This window comes from Aptenodytes patagonicus, chromosome 1 (genome assembly GCF_965638725.1).
Source record: "Aptenodytes patagonicus chromosome 1, bAptPat1.pri.cur, whole genome shotgun sequence".
Classification (NCBI taxonomy): Eukaryota; Metazoa; Chordata; class Aves; order Sphenisciformes; family Spheniscidae; genus Aptenodytes; species Aptenodytes patagonicus.
In genome coordinates, this window is record NC_134949.1 from 102,641,695 (window position 1) to 102,666,461 (window position 24,767).

Genomic DNA, 24,767 nt, shown 5'->3' on the forward strand with positions numbered 1-24,767 from the left:
ACTCACTATAATCACAATTGTATCAGACCAGTAGCCTTCTTTCAAAGGGAAATCCCCTGCTGTTCCCACCCTTCTTATCTCTAACACCAGAAATACTTACCACCAGCACCCCCCCCTTACCCCCCCACCCCCCCACCCCGTCAGTGACAGCAGGGCAGGATTCCTCCTTGTCTATTCAGCAAATTCAGAAGAACACACTGGGAGAACTGCTGAAATTGTTGGGTCAAAATTAATCTCTTAAAATGACAGTTGAAAAATTGGGGCTTGGATTCTGATAGGCAATCAACTGTTATCTTTTTCAGTCCCCTCTTCTCACTGCTTTTCCCTCAGCTACTAATGAAACTGCTTTTATATCGAGCAAGTCCTTTGGAATTGGAAGCAAAACTGATCTGTGTATATGTTATCTATGAGTTAATACTTTTTAATAACTTAATTGATACAAACTGACAGTGAATCCATAAAATGCATGCTTTTCGGTACTTTTTAAAGAACACCTCATTTTAATATTGTTATTTTGTCTTATTACAAGAGAAGGAAGTACTGCCTGGTTTCTGAAGCAATGTAAAGAAAATAGCCTTGAATATGTCAAAATGAGAAAAAGCCACATGGATCTTCGAAATCATATTTATAGCAATCGTTTCCATCGTACTGCTGGAGGTGTCAGAAGGAATATGAGTCTGTACAGTGTATACATGTTTGAGTTGCTCTTTCATTTGCTTCAGTTCTGTTTTTGGATTGGGAAGCCAGAAGACTGTAACTGCAATACACGCTGGCATGTGTAAATGTGGTAGCTGGCAGGAGAAAGAAAGAAATCTCTGTTTAAACATGCGTGATGAAGTCTGAGGATGGTTTTTAAAGAATATTTCAGAATGCAAACCTGGAAGATTTATGATAAGATTTATTTTAACGAATTGTTTCTGCTTTAAAGGTCAGCGAAAAGGCATGTAAGGTTGTGCTGTGATTAAGAATGGCAGGGACCCCTGCTCCAAGTAACTAGGGGCATGGTGAGTTCTGACCATCACAACATCCCGCATCCCCAGGGCAGCTGCTATCCAGGTTGTTTCCTGACACAATTAAGAGTAGCCTCAGGCTTGCCATAGTTTGTGCTAGAGAGTATCAGCATCTCCTTCCTACATCTCTGAAGGTGGTTATAGCAGTGCCTCCCAGCCTCTCATGCCAACAGGGTGCAGAGAACCCAGCTGATGTGGCCCTTGTGTCAGAAGCTTCTCAGGGGACTGTAGTCAAGTCAGACCCATCTATAAATATATAGGGATGTCATCCTTGTCTCATAAAGGCATTGTGAGGGTAAACATATTAAGCATTGCAAGTCTCTGTTACTTAAATAAGGAAGCCATATAAATAGCTTTGGCAGATAAGAAGTGATCTCATTCTTTCTTATTAACAGATAGAACCTACGTAAAACATAGATAATGTGCTTTTGTTTAGTGATATTAGTGAAGTTGTCTAGATAACAATTTCAAGCAGCAGTGAGGACTGTCTGTAAATTTGGAAGCTGTCTCTTTTAATGATTTCCCATTATATACCAAGAACAGATTTTTTTTTTTTTAAGTCCATATACCAAAATAAAAACTGTGAAGATTTGTATGATCAAAATAGCATATATATCTAGGTTGGAAAGGAAAGAAGGTGCATTATAACTGCATGGAACAGATTTTACTTATGACCAAAAACTTGCTTCTATTAATGAAACTTATTTTCTTGTTTTGCAGCTTGCAGGCCTGGATTCTATAAAGCATTTGCTGGAAATGTAAAGTGCTCCAAGTGCCCTCCACACAGTTTGACTTACGTAGAAGCAACTTCTGTCTGTCAGTGTGAGAAAGGTTACTTCAGGGCTGAGAAGGACCCACCAACTATGGCATGTACCCGTAAGTCTGATCAGTACCAGTATCTGCAGTTCTCTTCTCCTGCGCCTCATTTATTTATTTTTGTGTTTTAAAAAAAGGATATCAGTTTGTACATTTTGTGAAGAATCCCATTAAAGATAACAAAAAGATTTTTAAAATCAAAATTCAAACATCATATTTCTATTTAGATATCCCTAAGAATACTGACATGTTTCTTAGTTTGGTGACTTTTTAACTTGTAGTTCTGAGAGATAATACAAAGTGTGTAAGCATTGTCATATAGATAACATTGTTGTGTTTTGTCTACCAGTATGTATTCTAGATACATGAAAATATGCTTGTACAAAAACTTTCAAAAAACTGAGGAGTCACATAAAGAAAAAAACTAATATAACATACTCTGCTGTCTCCCCAGCTTTAAATGAAAATTATAAGGCAAATATCATCCCAACACAATTGAATAAAAGCTAAACTATCTAAAAAGAGACAAGAAAATCGTAAAAGGAAGGAAAAAAGATGTATCCAATCAGAAGGAGATATAATTAAACTCTCCTGCATATCATCTTCTTTCAACAGAGAGTTATTCCCTCTTATACAACTGTGATAATGAAAATTCTTTAGAATTTTTGGCAATTTTTAAAATACAACATTTCGTGATTTTTTACTAACCTAAATTTGTCATTAAGACAAAACTGATGCCCAGCAATCTAGGGGCAGAAATTCTGACTAAGAAGAGATTTTTATTACTTTGATCAATGTGCTCATGTCTAGAAACGTAAAGCATAAATTTTCTTTTCACTTAATAAAATATTTCTCATAGATTTTCATATGTGGTTCGTTACTCACTGGGATTCATTTATTGATCATGAAGCAACTATATCTGTTTAATCTCAAAACCGGGAACAAACAGCAGCATTTCAAAATCTGTGGGTGAAATACTATATTTACATATAAACTCCTATTATTTAGTAAAGATGATTAAAATCTGTTTGTAAATTTTCTAAGATACCTAGTTTTCTGTGTAGCATTTTGTTAGCTCTTTTGGTGGAGGATTTGATTCAAGTACATTTTTTGTCACAGTCGTCTTGTTAAGAGAATTCTAAAATATTAACGTGTTAAATGCATGAAGTATTTTAACAGACTAAGTATACGAAAAGCTTAAGAGATAAAACCATGAAAACAAAGTAGTGCTGCAATAACCATCAGTGTATAGTCATAATTTTGGTATGTTTACACTGCGTAAGGCAGCACCATGTAAAAATAACTGAGCTGACACTAGCAGAATTGAACTACTTCCTGTGCTCATGCTAGTCTCTCCAAATGGCACCGTACTGGGCAAATCGGGAATATACCAGGTGATTTGGAGCTGGTTTACGAAGTCATAGGCACTCTGTAATCCTGAGGTCATTACGTAGACCAAGACACTATCCATTCACTAAATGGGAGTGATGGACACCAAAAATGGCATTCCTCAGATCCAAGGCACTTAGCAGAAAGTTGTCTAATCTAACCATAGGGTTTTCAGATGGGAAGGGTCAATCCAGCCTCCAGCTACTGAAGGGACATAGGGTTCAGAGAGGCACCCCAATCCAATGCACACAATCTGCTGTCCGCTCACTCTGGAGCAAGGCACATAGGCCTACCTTTTTGCACAAAATATGTGAGAGAATAAACAATGTTGTTCCAGACTTCCCGCAGGAAAATGGTGATTACAAATAATTCTACTCAAATGAGTGCCCCAAGCACAGGCCATTAAAAACTTATGCACAGAACTAACACATCCCAGGCGCTCTTGACAGTTTCACACTTAGAAAGATGGTCTCACTCATGCATTATGCAGATGCGGTTCCATATTATTTATAAGTCATTGGTTTTTCATCTCCAAAAGACAGTTCTTCTCTGAAAAAATTACTCATACATGGCATTATGTTTCCATAATAATCTTTCAGGGCACAATTTTAAGCCCTGCTACCCATTAGTATGGATAAGGTAGGGAGGAGTATGAGAGGCCTGTGGCATCAGGGAGCAGGTACCTACAACACCCCAGTGCTTTCCTAACAAAAGCGGGGTACTGAGAGCTGCTTTGGCCAAAAACTGTCAGGGAAGTCTTGCTGCCAGACCTCTCCGTTCCTGCTGATGATGTCAGCCAAAGCAACTGAGTGAGCGGAGGCAGGGAAGAAATCAACCACAACAGAGGTACCAGTGCCCCATCTCACCCCAACTTGGGAGAAATAAGAAATAAAGGAGACAGTGAACCACATTCTAGTTTCTGCCTTGCTCTTGGTTCAGTGCCACCATGCATTGCCTCTCATTCAGCCTAGACTGCAAGGTATCAGTCCTTCATTGACTGTAACAGGAGATGTATTCATCTTATACCTATGATCATGATTATTTCACTAATTGTCAGTTCTGCAAATGACACCAAGACTCTTGACAGGCAGACTGCGTTCTTATCTTCTTGCACATCATCAGTAATGAAGAGTCTGCAGGCCAAATTGTTCCCTAAGTGATATCTTTAGCCCCACTGGTTTCAAATTATGCTCTCAGTTATTAAAATTATGTTTCTGTCATAAATACAACCTTACTGCCTTCGGTGGGTCTGTGCAGATGTGGCTAATTTAAATTTAATAAACAAAGATACAGATATGAGTAGAATTTAGATTCTTCCTTCCAAACTGTCATGCTTTACTGTAATAAAAGGAGTTGAAAAGTTAGGAACAAAATGAGCCAATTTGACTAAATAGAGAGAAAAGGCTGTGCAGTAAGAAAATGCCTTTTCTACATAACCACTTTTGGGGCAGATCTGCATTTTTGATGTTCATTTGCAAATTTGTATCCTGACATGTGAGATGTGACATAAGAGATTAGAAATTTTTCTTGTGACGTTTTAAATGAGAGTTGTTCTTGAATTAAACACATGTGCTGGTTTCAGCTGGGATAATTTCGTTCCTAGTAGCTGGTACAGTGCTGTGTGTTGGATTTAGGATAAGAACAATGTTGATAACACACCCATGTTTTAGTTGTTGCTAAGTAGTGCTTACACTAGTCAAGGACTTTTCAGCTTCCCATGCTCTACCGACTGAGAAGGCTGGAGGTGCACAAGAAGCTGGGAGGGGGCACAGCCAGGACAGCTGACCCAAACTGGCCACAGGGACATTCCATACCATGTGACATCATGCTCAGTAGAGAAACTGGGGAAAGCTGGCCGGGGGGGCCGCTGCTCGGGGACTGGCTGGGCATCGGTTGGCGGGTGGTGAGCAGTTGTACTGTGCATCACTTGCTTTGTGTATTATTATTATTATCATTTTATTTCAATTATTAAACTTTTTATCTCAACCCACGAGTTTTTCTCACTTGTGCTCTTCCAATTCTCTCCCCCATCCCACCGGGGGGGGGGGGGAGTGAGCGAGCGGCTGTGTGGTGCTCAATTGCCGACTGAGGTTAAACCACGACAATTCCTCACTCCAGAATTTTTCCTCAGTACTGGAAAACTTGCATATGCAGCATTATGGAAAATAAGGACCTTGATTTACGAGACTGTGAAATTAAGAGTTTAGCTTCAGACATCCACTTTTTTCAAGATGAGCTTCAAATCTAGTTTCATTAATTCTATGAAAGTGCATACTGTATGCTTTTCCAAAATTGTACAGTTCCCATTTTTACTTCATGTAACTGTATTTTGTAAAAGAAGAGTGTGCACTTTGCAGAAAAGCATAATAGAAATCTTATTTTAATAAAAGGAATGAAAATTACATTAGGATATATTGTTAATCTTTCTCCTAGTCTTTTTTCATTTGATTGGCACTTGTTAACAATCTCTTGCTGCTACTTTTTCTCCTTATTGTATTTCTTTGCCATATGCGAGTACTCTATCAGTGATCTCTCTGCATACACAGTGAGCAACAAATAGCATCATATCTAATCCCCTGTCTGATTACTCTGTACATAAACTCTAACATTTCCCACTATAATGTAATTGGATAAATTGATCCATCTTTTCAAGGTCAAAGGCAGGCAGGCTTATATTGGGTGTCTCAGTCTGGATGCATCTCTTTTCATGTTATGCTTAAACAATTTTGAACCAAACAAACTTATGCTCTGTTCAATAACCTCTGCCACAAACTGTATCCTCTATTTTTAAGAGTCAACGCTGTATTCCAGCAGCAAAATCAAGCAACATACTTGAAGCCTTCAACTCTACTGCCTCTATTGTTATTTTTATAAATATACTTGTTTGAAGTTTATCATTACGCTCAGACTTGGAGTATTGGTTTGCAGTCACTGGCTTCCATTCTTCCTGCCTGCCTCAGAAAAAGAATAAGTGATCTGAAAAGGAAAAAATGTAATACAGCATTCTTGATCAAGTGACACTACTTATTTATGCTACATGTATGTATGTATACAAAAAAGCAATTATGAACTCAAGTGGCACAGCCAGATGTTGATTCTGAGTATTCTCAGAATACGATGTTTAATTTTTGCCCTTCCACTGTAAATTCAGTAGTCAAATAACACACACTTCTAAGTCCAATAGTTGGTAATGGACAGTTCTCACTTAAAAAACAAGTTTTTTTCCAGACAGTCATCACTCTGTAGTGTTTAAAACACTGCATTGCCCTCACTAGACTTCTGCAGTGTTGGGTTTGCTCCTCCCTCCTTCCATAAAGAGCAAAATGCACTTCACCTTCACAGAGGGGGAGAATACGCAAAGTAAGATGGAGGTGCAAAGCACTGCATGAGGCATAAACTCAGCTCAGTTGCTTTTGGAGTGGGCCTGCTTCTCCATAAGACATCAATGCCAGTCTACTCCACAGAGAGTGTAGAAATACTTCTTATATTATAATTTGTAAATGAAGCAAAAGACATGGCTCACACTCGGGCTGTGTTTCATCTAAGAAGCAGAAGAGCTGCGTTTTTTTAATGCTCATCCATCTGAACTGTTTTACTCTCTTGCATAAAATCCAAAGTCATGAATTTTGCTGTGAGGAAATGATCCATCATTTTCACCAATATACTTGTTTTCCTTAAAAATCAATATATGGAAATCCCTGAGAGTTTTGCACACAGATGTCTGCAGAAGGCTTATTGCTGCCAAGTTTTTCCAATGTGTCAAATAATCTTTGTATAATTTATAAATTATAACAAAGCAATCAGGCCACATTCATAAAAGCCCAGTGACACATAATTTAGCTGAATCTGAGGATTAGAATTAATTGTCTCTCTTTGTTCCAAGTTCTAAATCTTAGCAAATGATTCACTGCATGTCATTACAGCTTAATATTTGCATGAAATCACAGTTTAACTGACATAATTTAACAGCAATTAAAAAGCTATTTAATCATCATGCAAATTGGCATGAGGGGCGTTGAGTATGAAGGGTGTCTGAGATTTTTTTCAGTATTTGCAGGCGGACAGTCATATACTTTCAGACACCCCTAACATAATTGATAATGTTGTCCCTATTCATTGAAATGTGATATACAATAATTCATGTTTTCTCTTACAATTGAGGATTAAGTCCCAAATCATGAATATAACAACCTTCACTCTCCAGTACAAATAAAGAATAAATTTTAAAAAAAAGTGTATTTTATCTACTGTATTGGTTCTTCTACTGATGCCATCTGCATATAGTATAACAAAAATCTGATAGAAAATCAAAATTGACAAAGCCAGGCAAAACTCTCCTATTGCCTGGATTCACATTAATTCCTGTTTTGGCCTGCCAAAGTTGATGAAGTAACATAAAAAAAACCTGAGCTATGATGACCCATTGTCATAATAGCTATAGTTTATGTAAGAATAAATTTAAGCCAGTTTTAAAACATTGGCTCCAGTCCTTCGAGCAATTACACACATGCTTAGTTCTAAGTGCATGAGTATTACCAATTATTTCAAGGGGATTACTGATCCGCTTAAAGTTATGCACATATGTAAGTGTGATTAAGGCTCATCCTCCATATTCCTAAAACTCCTTGTTGGTTTTAACAGTGGGAATTTGTTAAGAGCAGTCATTATTTAATTCTCACAGCATGTTTTTAGAGGAAACATAATTATTCCTGTCTTCTGCACATAAATAAGAAGAACTGAAGCTGAAGTAATCTGTGCTAGTTTTAGTAATCTGTGCTAGTTTTAGCTTACTCTGATCTCAGGACTCTTTTCCAGAGTAGCTAGAACCATCAACTTCACAGTAATTTTACAGGAGGTTGAGAGACTTGTAAATCTGAGACACTCTAAGGTTGTAGGAGCTTTTGGACCACATCAGCATCTTCAAGGCTGTACCTTGTCTCTGTTTTCCACACCGTTGGAAAATGATATATCAATATAATTAGCCTTTGTTAACAAGTTGCATTTATAAATACTTATATAGTACAGTATTTCAGACACTTTGGTGTTAGACTTATCACAAGGTCACAGTCAAAGACCAGGAAGGAAATACTCAAAATAATCCCTGTGACCATAAAACCTCCAAATTACAAAAATAATTTTCATCTGACGGGTTCCAGAAATATCGATTTTCAGTACAAATGAGCCACATACCGTTCAGCTAAATGATTCCTTGATATGCTGAAAAATAACTGGTCTTTACTGTCAGGGGCTTTTTGGCCACTATGAACTGTGCACAGATAGATAGACGAATAAATACTCACACATTCAAAATATTTTAAACTTTCTTGCCCACTAAAAAAATGCAAAGCAATGTAACACCTCCAAATATTTTAATTATCAAGTGCTTGAAATCCAGCAGCTAACTCATCATTTACTTTAGGGCAAAAATCATTTTAATGAAAACATAGTCTCAGCTCTTTAAAGTTACAAATAAATGCCAGAAAGAAAAAAGCAACTCAAATGTTCAACTACAGTTCACAGAAAACCTTAACATTTATTAGTTCACATTATCCCTCCCATGCCATACAAACCTTTTTTCCCTTTACAAGCATTCCAGCTTTTATACCCACATTTATGCCACATAAGTAAACAAATAGCATCACTTAAAAATTACAAATGTTGGTGAATAGTGACCTTTTTTCTGCAACTATTACTGCCTCTCTCCTTCATTAAAGTTAGTATTCATTCTTGCTGCTATGTGTAGGTACAACTGTATAGATCTTTACTACTATATAGTTTATTAGTAAACTGTAAGATATAGTAATGTTTTCTGTTAAAGTATGGTCCATTTTAGTTTTCAGGGTCATCTTCAAGAATTAAGAACTTGAATAAATGGATCTATTTCAATTGGAGGTGAATATTTCAGAACCACTCATGGGCTAGATTTTCTAAATCAATACATTTTGTTTAGTCAAATAAATAGCTAAAAGTTTGACAATCGAATCAGTGTATCAGTGCTGTAGTAATTGCAGATCTTAAGGAAAAAAAGAAATAATGGAATTGAATGATTAGAAAAAAGTATTTTTTTTTTTTCTGAGATTTGAAATCCTGATTTATATATGAAATGTTGGGAGGAGCTTTGATATTTTGGTTTCCTTCCTAATGCAAAGTTCTGACCATTTATGTGACCATCCTTTGGGCACAAGGTCTTGCCCTCATCCTACAAGTAGTTAAACTGGACTTTACAAGAGTGTTGATCAATACTTTTGTTTGTTTCTTTATTTAGTTCTTCTCTCATTGTCCTAAAGTTTTTATAAAGGACATTATGATATTTTAATTATCTAACTCTCTCAGATTTACTGTGCCACTCAATTTGTTGGGTGAAATACATTCTGTGTAAGAATTAGCTGATGTCATTTGCAAATGTTTCATACAGTCTTTCAGTCTGCTTGAGAGACCCTGAAGTAATGAAAAGCTCACTCGAAGTTTGAACAGTATCTCAATCAAAACTTTATACTTAAGTCTTGCTGGCAGGTTGTATAAATCATGAAAAGCAGCAAAGCAAGCTGCAAGTTTTCAAAGTTCTGCTAACCATTGGCTAAGCAATCCGTGTCCACTGTGATTTTATGTTGAGAGCTGGGAATATAACGCTTATTCAACTCATTCAGCTCAAAAAAACCCGGAGATCGCCAGTTGAGTTTACCACAGTCATCTTATATATATCAAAACCTGGAGTAGAAGGCCTTGCATTTCGCCAAATCTGTGTTTCTTACATAATTTTTATGGGCATATTTTGGGGCTAGACACAAATTGCTTTTGAAAACCATGTGTCTGTAAGTGCTTGGTTGAAATATGTTAAGTGGAAGAAGAATATAATAAGAAATGGAAATAAGATTATTCAGACTTCCTTTAACAGTTTCTGCCTTTCCTTCACCCCTTCACTAATTCCTATCTGAAAAATCATTAGGTGGTAAAGTTCTTCCATCAGACTGTGGAAGCTGATTTATAAAGCCTGAGATGATTTACATGTGATCCTACACAGTAAGTCAGCATAACAGCTTAAAACTTGTTGAGGTGGACATACCTTGACTATTGTGGGATCCATGGGAAATGGTCACTTGTGGTTCATCCGGCAGTACACAGAAAGCTTTACTGCCTGCTTGCTAGCTGAGAGCTTTCCTATACTCTGCCTGCCACTACTATCTTTGCATCCCTCCCCACAGTCTTCAAGAATTATTTTTTCTCCTGCTTTGCCGACATCCTTTTGGATCTTTAGCTTGCAAGGTTGATGTCTTCACTGTTATACTGATGCTGATGAGATGCCAGGTGGGAAAGAAAAAACTTGTAAACTGTCTCTCGTGCCTAATAGTCTTGGCCTGTTGCCACCTAACTCTCTCAATGAACAGCAGCAAAGAAATCCCTGGGGATAAGCAGTGGAGGATAGAAAAAATACCTGGCACTGCAGAACTAGTACAAACAATTTTACCTCTTGTAGTTATTCCAAAGCTGTTATTTATTTATTATTCAATTTAACTCTTATAAAACATTAAAGATTATAAGTATCAGAAAAGCCTACATTACTAGCCATAAAATAAGGAAATAAATTTTGTGGTTAAAGCTCTACCCCAGTATCCCACAAGATCAACAGATATTTAGTGCAAATTTGTGTTATCAAGTCTAGGTTTGACATTCCCGAGTCATTTTTATATTGCCTTAAATTACTTCTGCATTAATTCTAATTTATTTAGATTATTCAGCTTTTTATGATCTCACCTATTTATTATTCCTGCTTAATTTTCAAGGATTGTAAGTATTTAGATAATTTTTCATTTTTCCATTGAATTTGTTATTGAAACGTACTTAGCTTCTATTTGCAAATAATTGCCTTAAGACTAAAATATTTTTTCATGTTTTTTTTTTCTCCAAAATAGACAGCTGTCACTTAACAGCCTTTTCCCTCCTTCTCTGCAGGGCCACCTTCTGCTCCGAGGAATGTGATTTTTAACATCAATGAAACAGCTCTCATGTTGGAATGGAGCCCCCCGAGCGATACCGGAGGAAGAAAAGATCTCACTTACAGTGTCATCTGTAAGAAATGTGGGTTGGATGCCAGCCAGTGTGAGATTTGTGGGGGAGGTATCCGTTTCATCCCCAGGCACACGGGACTCATCAACTCCTCTGTGACAGTGCTTGACTTTGTGTCGCACGTGAACTACACCTTTGAAATAGAAGCCATGAATGGGGTCTCAGAGCTGAGTTTCTCTCCCAAGCAGTTCACAGCTATCACGGTTACCACAGACCAAGATGGTAAGTCCCAGCACTGCATGTCTGTCACTGTGCCCCTGTCATCTATGCACTTATTAGGGGGATCGTTTTGTTTCTTGGAAGTCTGGGTCAGCAAGTTAGGACGTTTTGCAGATTGTTACACGTTTTTAACTGCTTTTGGTGAGGACTTCCAGCTTCTGGAAGCTGCTGAGGGCATTAAATGTTTTTGTCAGTTGGCCCTTGACTCCAATACACAGGGCACAAAAACATATCTCCCTGTTTAAAATTAAGTGCAAGCTTTAACTACCTGAGACTAGCTGTATCAGTGGTTCATCAGAACTGGAGGCTGTATCTGGTGGTTTTCCAAGTCTTTCCTTATGATTTCCGTTTTGAAAGAGTAAAACACCCCAGGTTATCTATTGCAATTTCACAATTCAAAGATGAAATGAAAGTGAACTCACTTCCTTTAGTATCCATGTTTCATAGTACTAATACAGCACGCTTCCCTGTAAGATATTTCAACATCTGTATGAGCCATTTCCTTAGGTGAGGTATCATAATAGATTTTTTTGTTCCTTTAATTGTCCACTTTGCATTACTGTTTTTGAGCTTTTTCTTCCCCCCGTTTCAGTTCAAATTCATGTCCAAGACCGACCTTTATGAGAAACATGGGAAACAAAGAGAGCTCTATATTTTTGTTTATTTCTGCAACTTTTTCCTCTTCCATCTTTAGAAATACTTACTATGCCAGGAAACAGCATCACAGGTTACCAACAAAGCCACCTATATAGCAGTGTTATCTTCTGGCTTGTGTTACTGTAGATGAGAAGGTTATTTCAAAATTATCCCTTGCTGACATTTGTTCCAGAAATGGTTTCCACCTACTGTGCAGTGACATTGCAATTGTAGCTGAATGTAGAACAGGAACCGAACTGGCAAAACTACGGTTTTGAGTAGAAGACCTTTGCTAATATGAAAGTATTTACTAAAAGTGCTAATGTTCAGAAAGATCCTATTGTGTTCCACTTGTAGAAAGGCCCTGGGTTCTTTCATTGATCAGCCTAGCAAAAATCTGCTTACCTGTGTATCTGGGACAAGTAGTTTTGTTGATGAGTAAGTAATGACTTGTTTGCCTTTGGGCATACAAAAATTAACAGCTTGCTGTGATGATGATGATGATAATGACAATGATAGTACTAATAATATTCATGAAAATGGATTAGAAAAAGCATGAAAACTACTCACTCACCATTCATGTGATGATGGTAACAGAAGAGCTAATTATCTAAGATGCCTAATGATATACGCCTTGCACTGAGAATTGCCTTAAGCTCTTAGGCTATGTATCATGTTGTGAACCTGTATCTCTCTTTTCCTTTCTAATTAAAGGAAAAAAATGAGGTGCCAGAAACTACCCCTATATATACTTATTTTTAGATGTTTTGTTACATGGTACTAAATGCAAGTCACCAAGCATGCACAGGTGGAGGTCACCAGAGATATGGTTTGTTTTTAAACTGGCTAACAGCTGTGTGAACACAGCTTGTGATATGTATTTAAGCGGTGGGCTTTTAAAAAATGTCTTGCTGTTATCTGTTCCTGGTTTAAGGATATAGATTTTCACTGCAGTTTACTCAAAACAGGGAAAAGACCAATGTTTTGATAATTTGTGACACGCTGACAGTAAACTCTAGAGTGTAGGCTGCTTGCATTCCCTATAATAATTCTTACATTACTAAAAATTATGTTGGAAGGGCTTCAGAGAATTTAAGACCAGATTTCCAGAATATCTGTCAGTTTATTTGGATATAAAAAGACAGTTTTGAAGGAGAAAGTGTTGTAAAAAATGAAATGGAGGCATCTATAAAATGTAGTTATAAAGATAAAACCAATTTTGTAGGCTTACAAACCATGTAGTTGTATAAGATCATAAGCACGGTAACTATATATTTAAAAGTAAAGAGAGAAAGATAATGTCATATGAAATATGGATGAAAATTAATGGAGTTTTAGTTGATGGAAATTATTGAGAGGACAATGAACATTTTTTGTGAGTTACTTTTAGTCAGAAATAGGAAGTGTAATGGAGAAAGCTAGAGTATCTAACCTCAGAAAAGGAAGCTGTAGAACTAAAGCTTCAGAACGTTGCAGAGACTTTATTAATGTTTATAAATCACATCGAAGTTCTCAGGTAAAAGGATTAGTGACCTTTTTATTTTTATTGTTAGCCAGCTATTAGTAAACAATTTATAGTTTTGCTTTTGCCATATTTACCAAAATACTAAATAATTGCCTTTATATTGCTTTTTTTTTTCTAGCTATACCGCCAAAGAGTAAACTCACTGTTGCAATCTTTCCTTGTAATCTTACTTATACTGAAATGGACAGTACTTATTGCATGGTGTTGCAGGTTTGTGCACATGTTCATATAAAACAAAGATCCAAGATTATATGCATGACATGACAACAAATCAAAAATATCTTAATGTGTACAAGGACTGCATTACCAGAAGTCCAAACATACTGGTTTAAAACAATTTTTCTCTTTTGATATGTGTCTAATGTGAAAGATCTAGATCTATAATAAATTATACCTACACAACATATTTATCCCATGCTCATACTACCTTTTTATATGTAATCTTTTCATACATACTGTTTTAATGTTTTTGGTATAGACGTTGCATGAAGTGATAGACCTCTTTATAAATATATAAATTGTTTTCTTCAATTGTCACATCTTTGTTAAGAATATAGAACAGTATCTTCAGCTCTTGTAAATCCAGTCCATTCTGTTAGCTGCAATAATTTACAGTAGCTGAGGAGCTAGCATGTTATTTTCTTTGAGCATATTGGGTTTACTTCCCTCTAGTGGCCCTTTCTTTTTGATGGTTTATGTGAAATTAACAGATTCTTCTTTAAACATGCAAAATTATGAGCTTGTTCTTCAGGGGTTTTTCTCTCTTTTTGGAGGAAATATTGCTGTTGGCATTTTGCTGAATAAAGTAATGCAATGAAGAGTACTGTGGGCATCCACAGAAACTGAAGAATTGTATTCTACAACAGTTAGTGAGCAGAGCAGTCTGAGAGCATCAAAGAGTGAGAATATTTGCTGACAGGAGAACTGAACTAGTTCAAAAGTGATTAAGGCTCATCTTTATGCACAGACCTCTACCACAACTAATATTAAAATCTTGACTACCTCCTCATGCAATCACCAGCATCAACAAGATTAAGTACACTGCTCAGCTCTAACAAGGACAAGAAGCAGACTAAAGGAAAATAACACTTTGAAAAGGCTTTGCAAACTGCATCCCGCAAACCTCTCTGCGGTTTGATGACTAAAGCATTACCAGACCTGATCAAATACTGAAAAAATATTACTAACATTAATGTAAGTCATATAAAAAGAATTTGGTAGCATTCATTACTTTTTTAGTTATTAATTTTGTACAAATATTTGTAAATTCCATATCCATGTTTTTGGTTTCCCCCCCAGGCTTCATAAGGAAACAAAGTTTCTGTGATCACATTGTCAGACAGCATAAAGAACTGTGAACCCATTAACCAACATGAGTTTGATAACAGAGAAAAAGATTTCACAGATATTTTGTGCTCTCAATGGAAGCGTGAAAAATGACCACTTACAGTCACCAAGCTGTTGGTTGGGTCTGCAAGTCAAAAAGCAAGGTTCGGCTACATAAGGCTTGCTTACTGGACTAGAGACACCAGCTGACCGACCACTTAACCTGTCTATTGGCTAGTCAGTAAAGAAAGAATATATATAGTTCCTGTATGACCACAGCACATGCTGTCCCTTGTCCAGCAAGTGTGGCAAACAAGGATGAGGTAGGGATGTGTTAGGAAGTGTAGATGTTGCAGATGGAGAGATGAGGGAAGTGAGCTACATGCTACTCTTGCGTAGCTTTGTTTCAAAATGTTTTGAGATATCAAAATAATCCCTACTTTAAATTCAGATAAATGGACAGATAGATAAACAGAACGAGATTCTGCTCAGAAAAGCACTTAAGCAAAGTCCCTGTTCAAGGAAGAACATTAGCACATATTAAGAGCTTTCCCAAATCACTGCCAAAGTAATTTGTAAACTACTGAAAGGTAAAACATGTTTTCAGAAAAGCCTCATCAAAAAATGTTTAACAATACTGTTGTTCAGAAAAGTGCCTGGATGCCTTTTCTTTATGAGAGAGAGAAAGTTTTATACAGCAGTAAATATGCTGAGTATAAAGTAATTGTACTCAATCGACTTTAAATCATTGTGTGAAGCAGCGGAGAATTATATGCTGAATTGTAATTTATGTTTCTCTTATGACTAATGGAAGCAGGAGACACCTCACTATATAACTTTCTTGGCATGCCTTAGAGTCTGCATTGCCTAAAGAACATTCAGAAGTACTTGAGGTTTTTCATACATAATTAAAGTAGTAAATAATGAATAATTAAGCAAAACAGAACTTAAAACAATAGTTCCTATTTCCAAATAATGGTCCACATACACATTCACTCAGTGGGCTTTCATATGTTGTATTACTTGAGAACAGAGGGGGTTTTCAACATTACACTGTGCAGAGGTGGAGTAGAGTCGCGAGACGTACCCTGAGTACATGATTATACAGACAGATAGTGGCCTGCTCCGTTTCAGTCCACCATTTCAACTGCATCACTGAGGAGCGGCAGTCTGTAGCTATAGTGTTTCTCTGACTGAGTAGTTTCCTCATTGTCCTGTCTGCATCTTCACCACATCATGTCCCTCCTGTGGGACTCCATGCTGGCAGCCCCCAGCTTACCTTTCACCTGCAAGTCCCAATGCGGTGACCTCCCCTAAAATCACTGTCCAGCCGTGGGACACTTCACGGGCATCGTTCCGTTCGTGGGCTCCTTCTGCATGTCTTTCCTGCCTTGGTGGAAAGCTTACACTAGAGAAATACTCCTTCTGCCATTGCATCCCAGAAATCTCATTTTCTCCCTCCTGAGTTCTGCAGTTTGTGAACGACTCTGGTCTCTGTGACATCAAAGACCTGCTACCAGTGAACAAAGTTTGAGGCATGAGAGACTTTCACTCTGTCTGGGCACACACCCTATCACTATATTAAAGACCTGTCTAGTTTTGCTTGTGTCTGTCTAGTGTTGGCAGCCTGTGACTAGCTGAGGTTTTCAAGCAGACTCTGAAACTGCAAATCTGGCAGGATTCCTTTGTCTAATACATTTTATTTTATGTGAGCCATTGGCAGATATATACTAGGTGATAAGATGTTTCCTAATCTGATGGTAAAATCTTGCCAGTGTCTGAAAGGGATTGCCTTTCATCTAATTCCTTTTTCAAAATAAATTACGGCCAATTCGTGGCTCCTAGTACAGGTGGCTCCTCAGACATATTTGTAGCCCAGTGTGGATGGTCTGTAGCAACAGCAACCTCTTATCACTCTCTTAGAGCTGTGGGAACTGAGGAATGCATGGAAGGATTTCAGTGTCTCTTCCAGGAATAAACATGACCGTATCACCACGAATTAATGGCATATAGCATTATAATAACAATGCAGATGGTGTAAGTTGTTAAGAGCCTCATCTGACTGTCAGAAAAGCATCTCAGTGGTACTACCAGGACAGTTTATCAGGATTAATCCTTCTGGCTGATGACAGTATAGTTTCAGGATGCTCATTGGGTTGGCAGGGGAGTTCCCTGTTCACTCATCCTAAGTTGCTTCCCATAGTAGCATCTGACTTTCACCCTAATCAAAAGTCAACTTTCCTTTTTTCCCCCCCCGAGTCTCAAATCTCTACAGATGTGATTGTCCTTTGTAACTTTAAAGTCAAGAAAGCTGCTCTTTTCATAATGACATGATGAAGCCCTTTGAACTGTCTTCCAAACTGTTTATGTTAATGGTTTATAAATCTAAAGGAACAGCTATTTCTAATCACTGATTGTCGAAATGGAATAGCAGGTCACATAAAAGCCCGTTATGAAACAGTCACAAAACAACCTCCATCAGACATTGCCAGAGCTCAAGCCACATGAAAGAAAGGTCATGAAATTTTCATACATGACAATAAATATGTATGGCATTTGTTTACCTGACACCTACAGCTGTATTGATAGTTCAACCAAACCCTGTACTGTCATGGGAGCAGTGCAGAACAGTGCTGCTGGTGCTATTTATGCGACAAATTTGAAGAGGAATATTAACTCATTGGTTACTGGCTAGGGACAGTCTATAAATGTCCATACTGAACGCGATGTGAAGACAGTAAGAGGGATTACTAACAAAAAAAAAAGTTTGAGATGTGTACTCCCTATTTTAAGTCACTTCTGAACAATACGTTTAAACAATACATTTAAAAAAGGTATTCAGCATTATGCAATGAGTATTCAGGCCAGTCTGTTAAACTGTATGAATGTATACGCATATTTATGTCAGTGTGTATATAAATTAAGCATTTACAGTTGGAAAGAAAACCACAAGGCAAAAATGCTAAATCTCAATTCTCAGACTTGTTCAACTAACACTCTGTTGAACACTCTTCAGGTCTGCCAAAATTCAAAGTTCTGAGGCAAGGTTACCCACAGATTTTCATTTGCTGGTCACCTCTGTACATTTAGACTACTTTTTGCTCACGTTTCTTTACACATATGCCTGATTATTACACAGTATTCATAGGTGAAAAATGGCTTTTAAAGCAATCTTGATTTATATCCTGAAGATTTTTTAAATACTTATAAATTTTCTTTAACAAATATGTTCTTTTTCTGCTGGCAGGTATTGATGTTCAGCCATTTCTTTAATGCAGCAAAAGTCAACCTGATTCCATTTACTTTCATTTCTCATTCACCAGTATTATCCATTAAGCTAGTCAGACTATGCATAGCTTTAAGGTATGTTTCTCTAAGTTACGCAATATGAGGAGAACAAAATGAGATTCTAGTTTGAAGGAGGAGGGGAAAGAGGTTAATCGATACTGTAAAGTATTTTTCCCATAATATACTTACCAGTGTGGTCTTTCAGCTTTTATAATAGTTTCTTTCATTGCATAGCACACTATTATTTATAACCATTGGCAATTTGTCTGTGACATGCATTTTCAGCAAGTTTCTGATTTAAGTTGTAGTCGCTAAAATACTACGTCCAAATGCTGCAACAATTGTATATTTAATAATAATAGTTTATTTCAATTTGTAAAAGGGACATTTGTGGAGAAAAATGTAAAACAATCGTTACAAATAAATTGGTAGGCATACAGCACTGGGATAAGAAATATGCCTTTATTTTGTTTGTTCCTATTGTAGTCAGTAGCTGCGAAGGGCATTCAGCACATGATGAATGAGATGTTCATTCATCAACTGGTGATTTTAAACAAGAATGTCAAATAAGCTTATTGGTGCTATCTGCACATCACTCAGCTAAGAACCATGTTAGGATAATCAAGCACATTTCGGTTAGCTGGAACCTCTCACAATGAATGATACATAGAAGAATCATTACTGAGCGTTCTAGTCAAGGTAGGGTGCAAGATATTTCGGATATAAACTGGTGACTTAAGTAATTAGAAACTTCTGCCACAAATGTTAACTGACCGACTTACGAAATTCTTCAGAGTTAGATTAGGAACCTTCTGTTTTCAAAATTTACCTAAACATTTCTGAAAGCTATTTCATTAAAAAAAACCCCAAAACCCCCAAAAAAACAAAAAACCAACCACAACTATGGTGTTCCCAGTATATGACAAGTGGAATGAAGACTTCTGTTGCATTCTTGGCAGGAGGACTGATTTTGGTCAAGGGTAGTAAAGGAAGACATTCATCACGGCTAGTCAATCTGAAACAAATTGTGTTTGTAGATGTCATGACTTTCACGCAAACCTTTAGGGAGCATGTTCAAAATGAAGGACATGGTAAATTACAAACCAATTCTGCTCATGTTTGCTATGGGGTCTTTAAAGCAATTATGTCTGTAGCAGGTTGCTCCGATTCATTTGCTTCTTAAAATGTAGTTTCTTCATTACACTCAACAACCCTTCTCCTTCCACTTCTGTGACTCTTCCATATGCATTTGCCTTAGGCTCACAGATTGGAAATAGTTTTTTTCATTTATATACAATAATGGCATTAAGTTGTGCACATTGGAATAAGGTTGAGAGCAGACTCAAAATTACATAGTTTCTAAAGCTTCAGAAATGTATTTATTTTACAGTTCTGTTAGCTTCAAGATAATATTTCTAATAACACGCTTTTGCCTTTTTTCTGCCCAGACTAACAATGAGAGACATCTGTTTACTATCTTCATATCTGTGTTACATATTTAAATGTTTTCCCACTGTGGTAAAATTTATACTGGGTCTCCAATGCACAAATAATAAAGATTGCTCCTCTGAAAAGATTATACTAGCCAGGATATGCACACTTAATATTTCGTTTAGGAGAAGGAAGAGGAATGTGAATAAAAGAATTTATATTACAAAAAATAAACTTTAAAAAAACATTACATTTAATAAATTTTTAAAAAAATTATTCAGCAAATTGAACCAATTTGATCACCATATTTCTTTCTTGGAATAACAATGTCATCTTGTACGCTAAACTAGTCAGTATTTGAAAACTGAAATTTTAAAGCAAATATTTACAAGAAATCTCTAATTGCAAAATTGGATCTAATGTCCCAAAGCTGTTTCACTGGAAGTCAGTTACAGATGTCCCACTGGATAAAAAGCAAGGGAGGCCTGGCTCAGCTAAGCTTTCCTGAACACTCCCGTTGTCTCCTTTACTCTTTCTGAGTTCTTTTGCCTTCATTCACAGTACTCAGATAACTAGTCACAACTTTTCTGCTGAAGTTAATGGCAAACCCTATAAATTGCTCCAGTGTTAATTAAATCTCATTCTTCATTGAATTAATCTACATTTGCAAGAATTTTCTTTGTGCTTATTCTGTCTGAATATAAAGTAATATTTTTAAACTTGTCTTTTCCGTATCTTTTTAAATAATACATGCAGCAGCTTCTAAATCATGTGCTTGATCTATAATTGTATTGAAGTGTTTAGAGATTAATGTGCATTATCTAAGTGACTCATAAATTCTAACTTGTTATGCATTGCAAACAGCTGATGTATGATCTCGTAAGTTACTGACAAGTTGTTCAGCCAGTTTCTAATACTGTATTTTACAGTTTAGAAATAAACTATCATTTTATTATATTAACTCAAATCTGTCTGGAAAACAAATTGTCTGATTCCAATGACTGGTTCATATGTACATAATATTAAGCTCTAAACTCCGTTTTTCAAAATTAGATTGTTCTCCTAAAATTATCTAACAATTCTTTTTATCCTGTAATTGAAGATCAATGAGGACTAAAAAAAAATTTTTTTACAGGGTAGGGTAATGGAGTAATGGGATTCAGGAAATTCAGTCTATAGTTTGAGGATGATGGGCTACGGTCTGCCAACAATAGAGCAGATATGAGTCTGCCTTCTTCCCTCAACTTGTACATTTTTCTGTCAAGCTAAAAATGTAATTTACTAATTAGACATGAGGTGAATTTTTGATATGTTGTTGCCATATATTCACAGATATGATTTATTCTAATAAAGAGAAAATATTTTAACTGATATTTAGCATCCCTCTATGACAATTTACAGAAAGGATTGATTTCAGTTTATAAATAATGCGACTCTGACTAGAATATGAACTCTTTGGAGAGGAAATAGAGAAAATCACATTTTTCTAATGTGGTTTAAATACTGTTTATCTTTAAAAATGCTTGCTTGTATTTGGAAGTTAATTTTGTGTGGTCAAAGAAGCAAATTGACAGCATGGAAGATTAAAGTCTGTACCTTTTCAGAGAACAGGTCTGACTGCGGAGCTGTATTAACTTAGTTCCCTGGTGTGTATTATTTTGGTGCTGGGAGATTATCTTTAGGAGAAGAGCATAGTTTTATCTGCGTTTATCTCCCTGACCTTTTCCTGAAACAATCAGGTTCGATGGTGCCAGTTTCAATGGTAACTTTTGTTACATGCAACATACTGTAATACTGAAAAAGTGATTAATCTCAGATGAACAAAGGGATGTTTGCGAGATCTTTGAAGCTAAATTTCACTGTGAATAGTTTCTCATGTTGCAACCCATAGGAGCTGATGTAAAAGGAAGTAAGTTGTGTCCCAAAACCTCCACCCTTGGCCCGTACAACTTCTGTATCCCATAGAGCCACCTGCACCCAACACACTAGTAAGGCATTAACATGATTAATGATTTTGCATCGCATTCAAAAATATGTATCAGTGCAGTTCTGTGCAGGTTCAGGGACATATTGCAGGGTATCTTTATCTGTTTTCCAAGTTATCTAACATCTCATTTGCTTCATTGTCTTCCGCTTTAAAATTTTTGCTTTTCTGTTATAACCATTAATCTGTGACACAACTGGTTTGTAAAGATGGCCTGAGATTTCTAGGTAAGCACCCAAGATGTTAGCTGCAATACTGGGTGGTGAACAACTCCAAAAGGCAGGCTACTGCATGAAAAAGCAATTCAGATCTTGTTTTTCCATATTCGTATACACAGTAGCATTCTGGATAAACTTTCCAGATAACCTTTACATTCTCATAAACATAATAAATCTAAGCTGTTTTAAGCAGCAGTGTGAATAAAATATTCTTAATTTTTCCAGTTTTCCATTTTAAGGTGATGGTTATATTGTCAGACATTAAAAAGGTGGCTTTCTCATGCGGTTTTAGGGAGAATAAGACTAACATCTTCAAAAAGAGTTTGAGTGGGTGGAATATGTGTCAGTTTTTATCAGCAAGTCACTATTATTCAGTCTCTCAGTTGATGGAGGATTAAAATTAATTAAAATCTCAATCTGGAATTTCTTCGATAAATATAATTTAAAGGATAAAAAATGCATAATATGTACTATATATAGTTTTATTTCTATATGCATCTATATATTATACAAACCTGTCTTTCAATATATGTATGAATTGTGTGAAAATAATGATTTGCTACTGATTCATTAGTCTAACTAATACTAAAAACATGTTAATATGTTAATGTCTTTCTGTTTGCTATAAGAAAATATCATTTTACTTTGTTGAAATATTTTAATAATTTTGTAATATTTTCATATTTACCAGATTGATACATGAGCTACATTTCCACGTAACACTAAAATTACATTTTCATTGAAACTGTTCAATACTTTAAAAAAATGTTCATAGATGAGATGTACTCCATTCCTTACTCTCTATATTACTCTACAATTAAACTGTCTTCCCATCTTTCTGTTTAAGTTTTTGCAGGTAAACATTTTAAGTACCTGATATATGTACACTATTTCCTCAGTGGAGTATTGTGAAATACGTAGTGATAAGAGGACCATTTAAAAACTGCAGAAAATAAAGCCCTTAACCACAAGAAGCTGGGTACCTCTTATGCAATTACCAATACACACTGTGGGTGCTCCACCGAGTGAGAGAGTACTCGCAGAGAGAAAGGAAAGTGTGTGCATGTTTTCTGCAGGATTGACAGGTTTTCCAGGGAGCTCGGGTCTCATTAAGCACCCCAGTGAAAGGGAAGCACTGAGAGCTGCAGTTCACTGAGCACCTTTGAAAATTCTGCCCCGTCACTGAGATGCTTAACGGAAACTGGCTTGTTTTACAAACCGGGCCGTTAGTCCCTTCTTAATCAATAAAATACACTGGAAGTATAACATTTTTTTCGGAAGGATGTGGGGTCACATATTGTCTTGTACACTGATAGAAGTGTGGAGTAACTGTGAAAGTAAATGATTTAAGCACAGTGTGCTATACGAGTACTTCTAATCTCTTGATATAAGGTGAAACACCTGAAACTGCGAGCTTTACACTCTTAGCCTTATTAGTAGGTGGCCAGTGTTCTGACCAGATTTTTCTCTTTCCTAAAGCGTTAAAAAATCAGGTTATAGATTTTGGGGTTTTGCTTTTTTGTTCTTTTTCTACTTAGAAATTCCTGCTTATCTACTGAGTTTGTTTAGATACCTTTACAATAATTAAAGATAAAAAGATTTAATAAGGTGTCCTGGTTTTGGCTGGGGTAGAGTTAATTTCCTTCCTAGTATCTGGTACAGTGCTGTGTGTTGGATTTAGGATGAGAACAAAGTTGATAACACACCCATGTTTTAGTTGTTGCTACGTAGTGCTCACACTAGTCAAGGACTTTTCAGCTTCTCATGCCCTGCCAGCGAGAAGCCGGGAGGGGGCACAGCCAGGACAGCTGACCCAAACTGGCCACAGGGATATTCCATACCGTGTGACACCATGCACAGTATATAAACTGGGGGAAAGTTAGCTGGAGGGTGGTGACTGCTGCTCGGGAACTGCCTGGGCATTGGTCGGCGGGTGGTGAGCAATTGCATTGTGCATCACTTGTTTTGTATATTCTTTTATCATTATTATTATTATTATTATTATTATTATTATTATTATTATTATTATCCTTTCCTTTTCTGTCCTATTAAACTGTCTTTATCTCAACCCGCGAATTTTACCTTTTTTTTTTTTCCCAATGCTCTCCCCCATTCCACTGCGGGGTGGGGAGTGAGCGAACGGCTGTGTGGTGTTTAGCTGCCTGTCGGGTTAAACCACAACAGTCCTTTTGGTGCCTGACGCGGGACTCAAAGGGTTGAGATAACGACAGATCTGACCAGAGCGTGTTAAGGCAAATTTGCCTTAACCATCTAACCAATTCCAAAAGGAATTGATTAGATGGTCGCATCCAGAGGGCAGTGGCCAGTGGCTCAATGTCCAGATAGAGGTTGGTGACAAGTAGCATCCCGCAGGGGTCTGTGTTGGGACCGGTACTGTTGAATATCTTCATCAATGACATAGACAGTGGGATCGAGTGCACCCTCAGCAAGTTTGCAGATGACACTAAGCCGAGTGGTGTGGTCGACATGCCAGAGGGACGGGATGCCATCCAGAGGGACCTGGACAAGCTCAAGAAGTGGGCCCGTGTGAACCTCATGAGGTTTAACAAGGCCAAGTGCAAGGTCCTGCACCTGGGTCGGGGCAACCCCCGGTATCAATACAGGCTGGGGGATGAAGGGATTGAGAGCAGCCCTGCCAAGAAGGACTTGGGGGTACTGGTGGATGAAAAGCTGGACATGAGCCAGCAATGTGCGCTCACAGCCCAGAAGGCCAATCGTACCCTGGGCTGCATCAAAAGCAGCGTGGCCAGCAGGTCGAGGGAGGTGATTCTGCCCCTCTGCTCTGCTCTGGTGAGACCCCACCTGGAGGACTGCGTCCAGCTCTGGAGCCCTCAACATAA

The 24,767-nt window shown here is 37.1% G+C and overlaps 1 protein-coding gene across 5 annotated transcripts in view; it reads left to right on the forward strand.

Moving 5' to 3' along the window:
• The window catches only part of EPHA6 (EPH receptor A6), a 526,124-nt gene that overhangs the window by 273,788 nt on the left and 227,569 nt on the right, over positions 1-24,767 (forward strand). For all 5 annotated transcript variants that reach the window (XM_076350956.1, XM_076350973.1, XM_076350963.1 and 2 more), the window contains 2 exons: positions 1,731-1,886; positions 11,166-11,501. In XM_076350956.1, the coding sequence (XP_076207071.1) occupies positions 1,731-1,886; positions 11,166-11,501 (492 nt within the window). The remainder of the gene's footprint in view (positions 1-1,730; positions 1,887-11,165; positions 11,502-24,767) is intronic.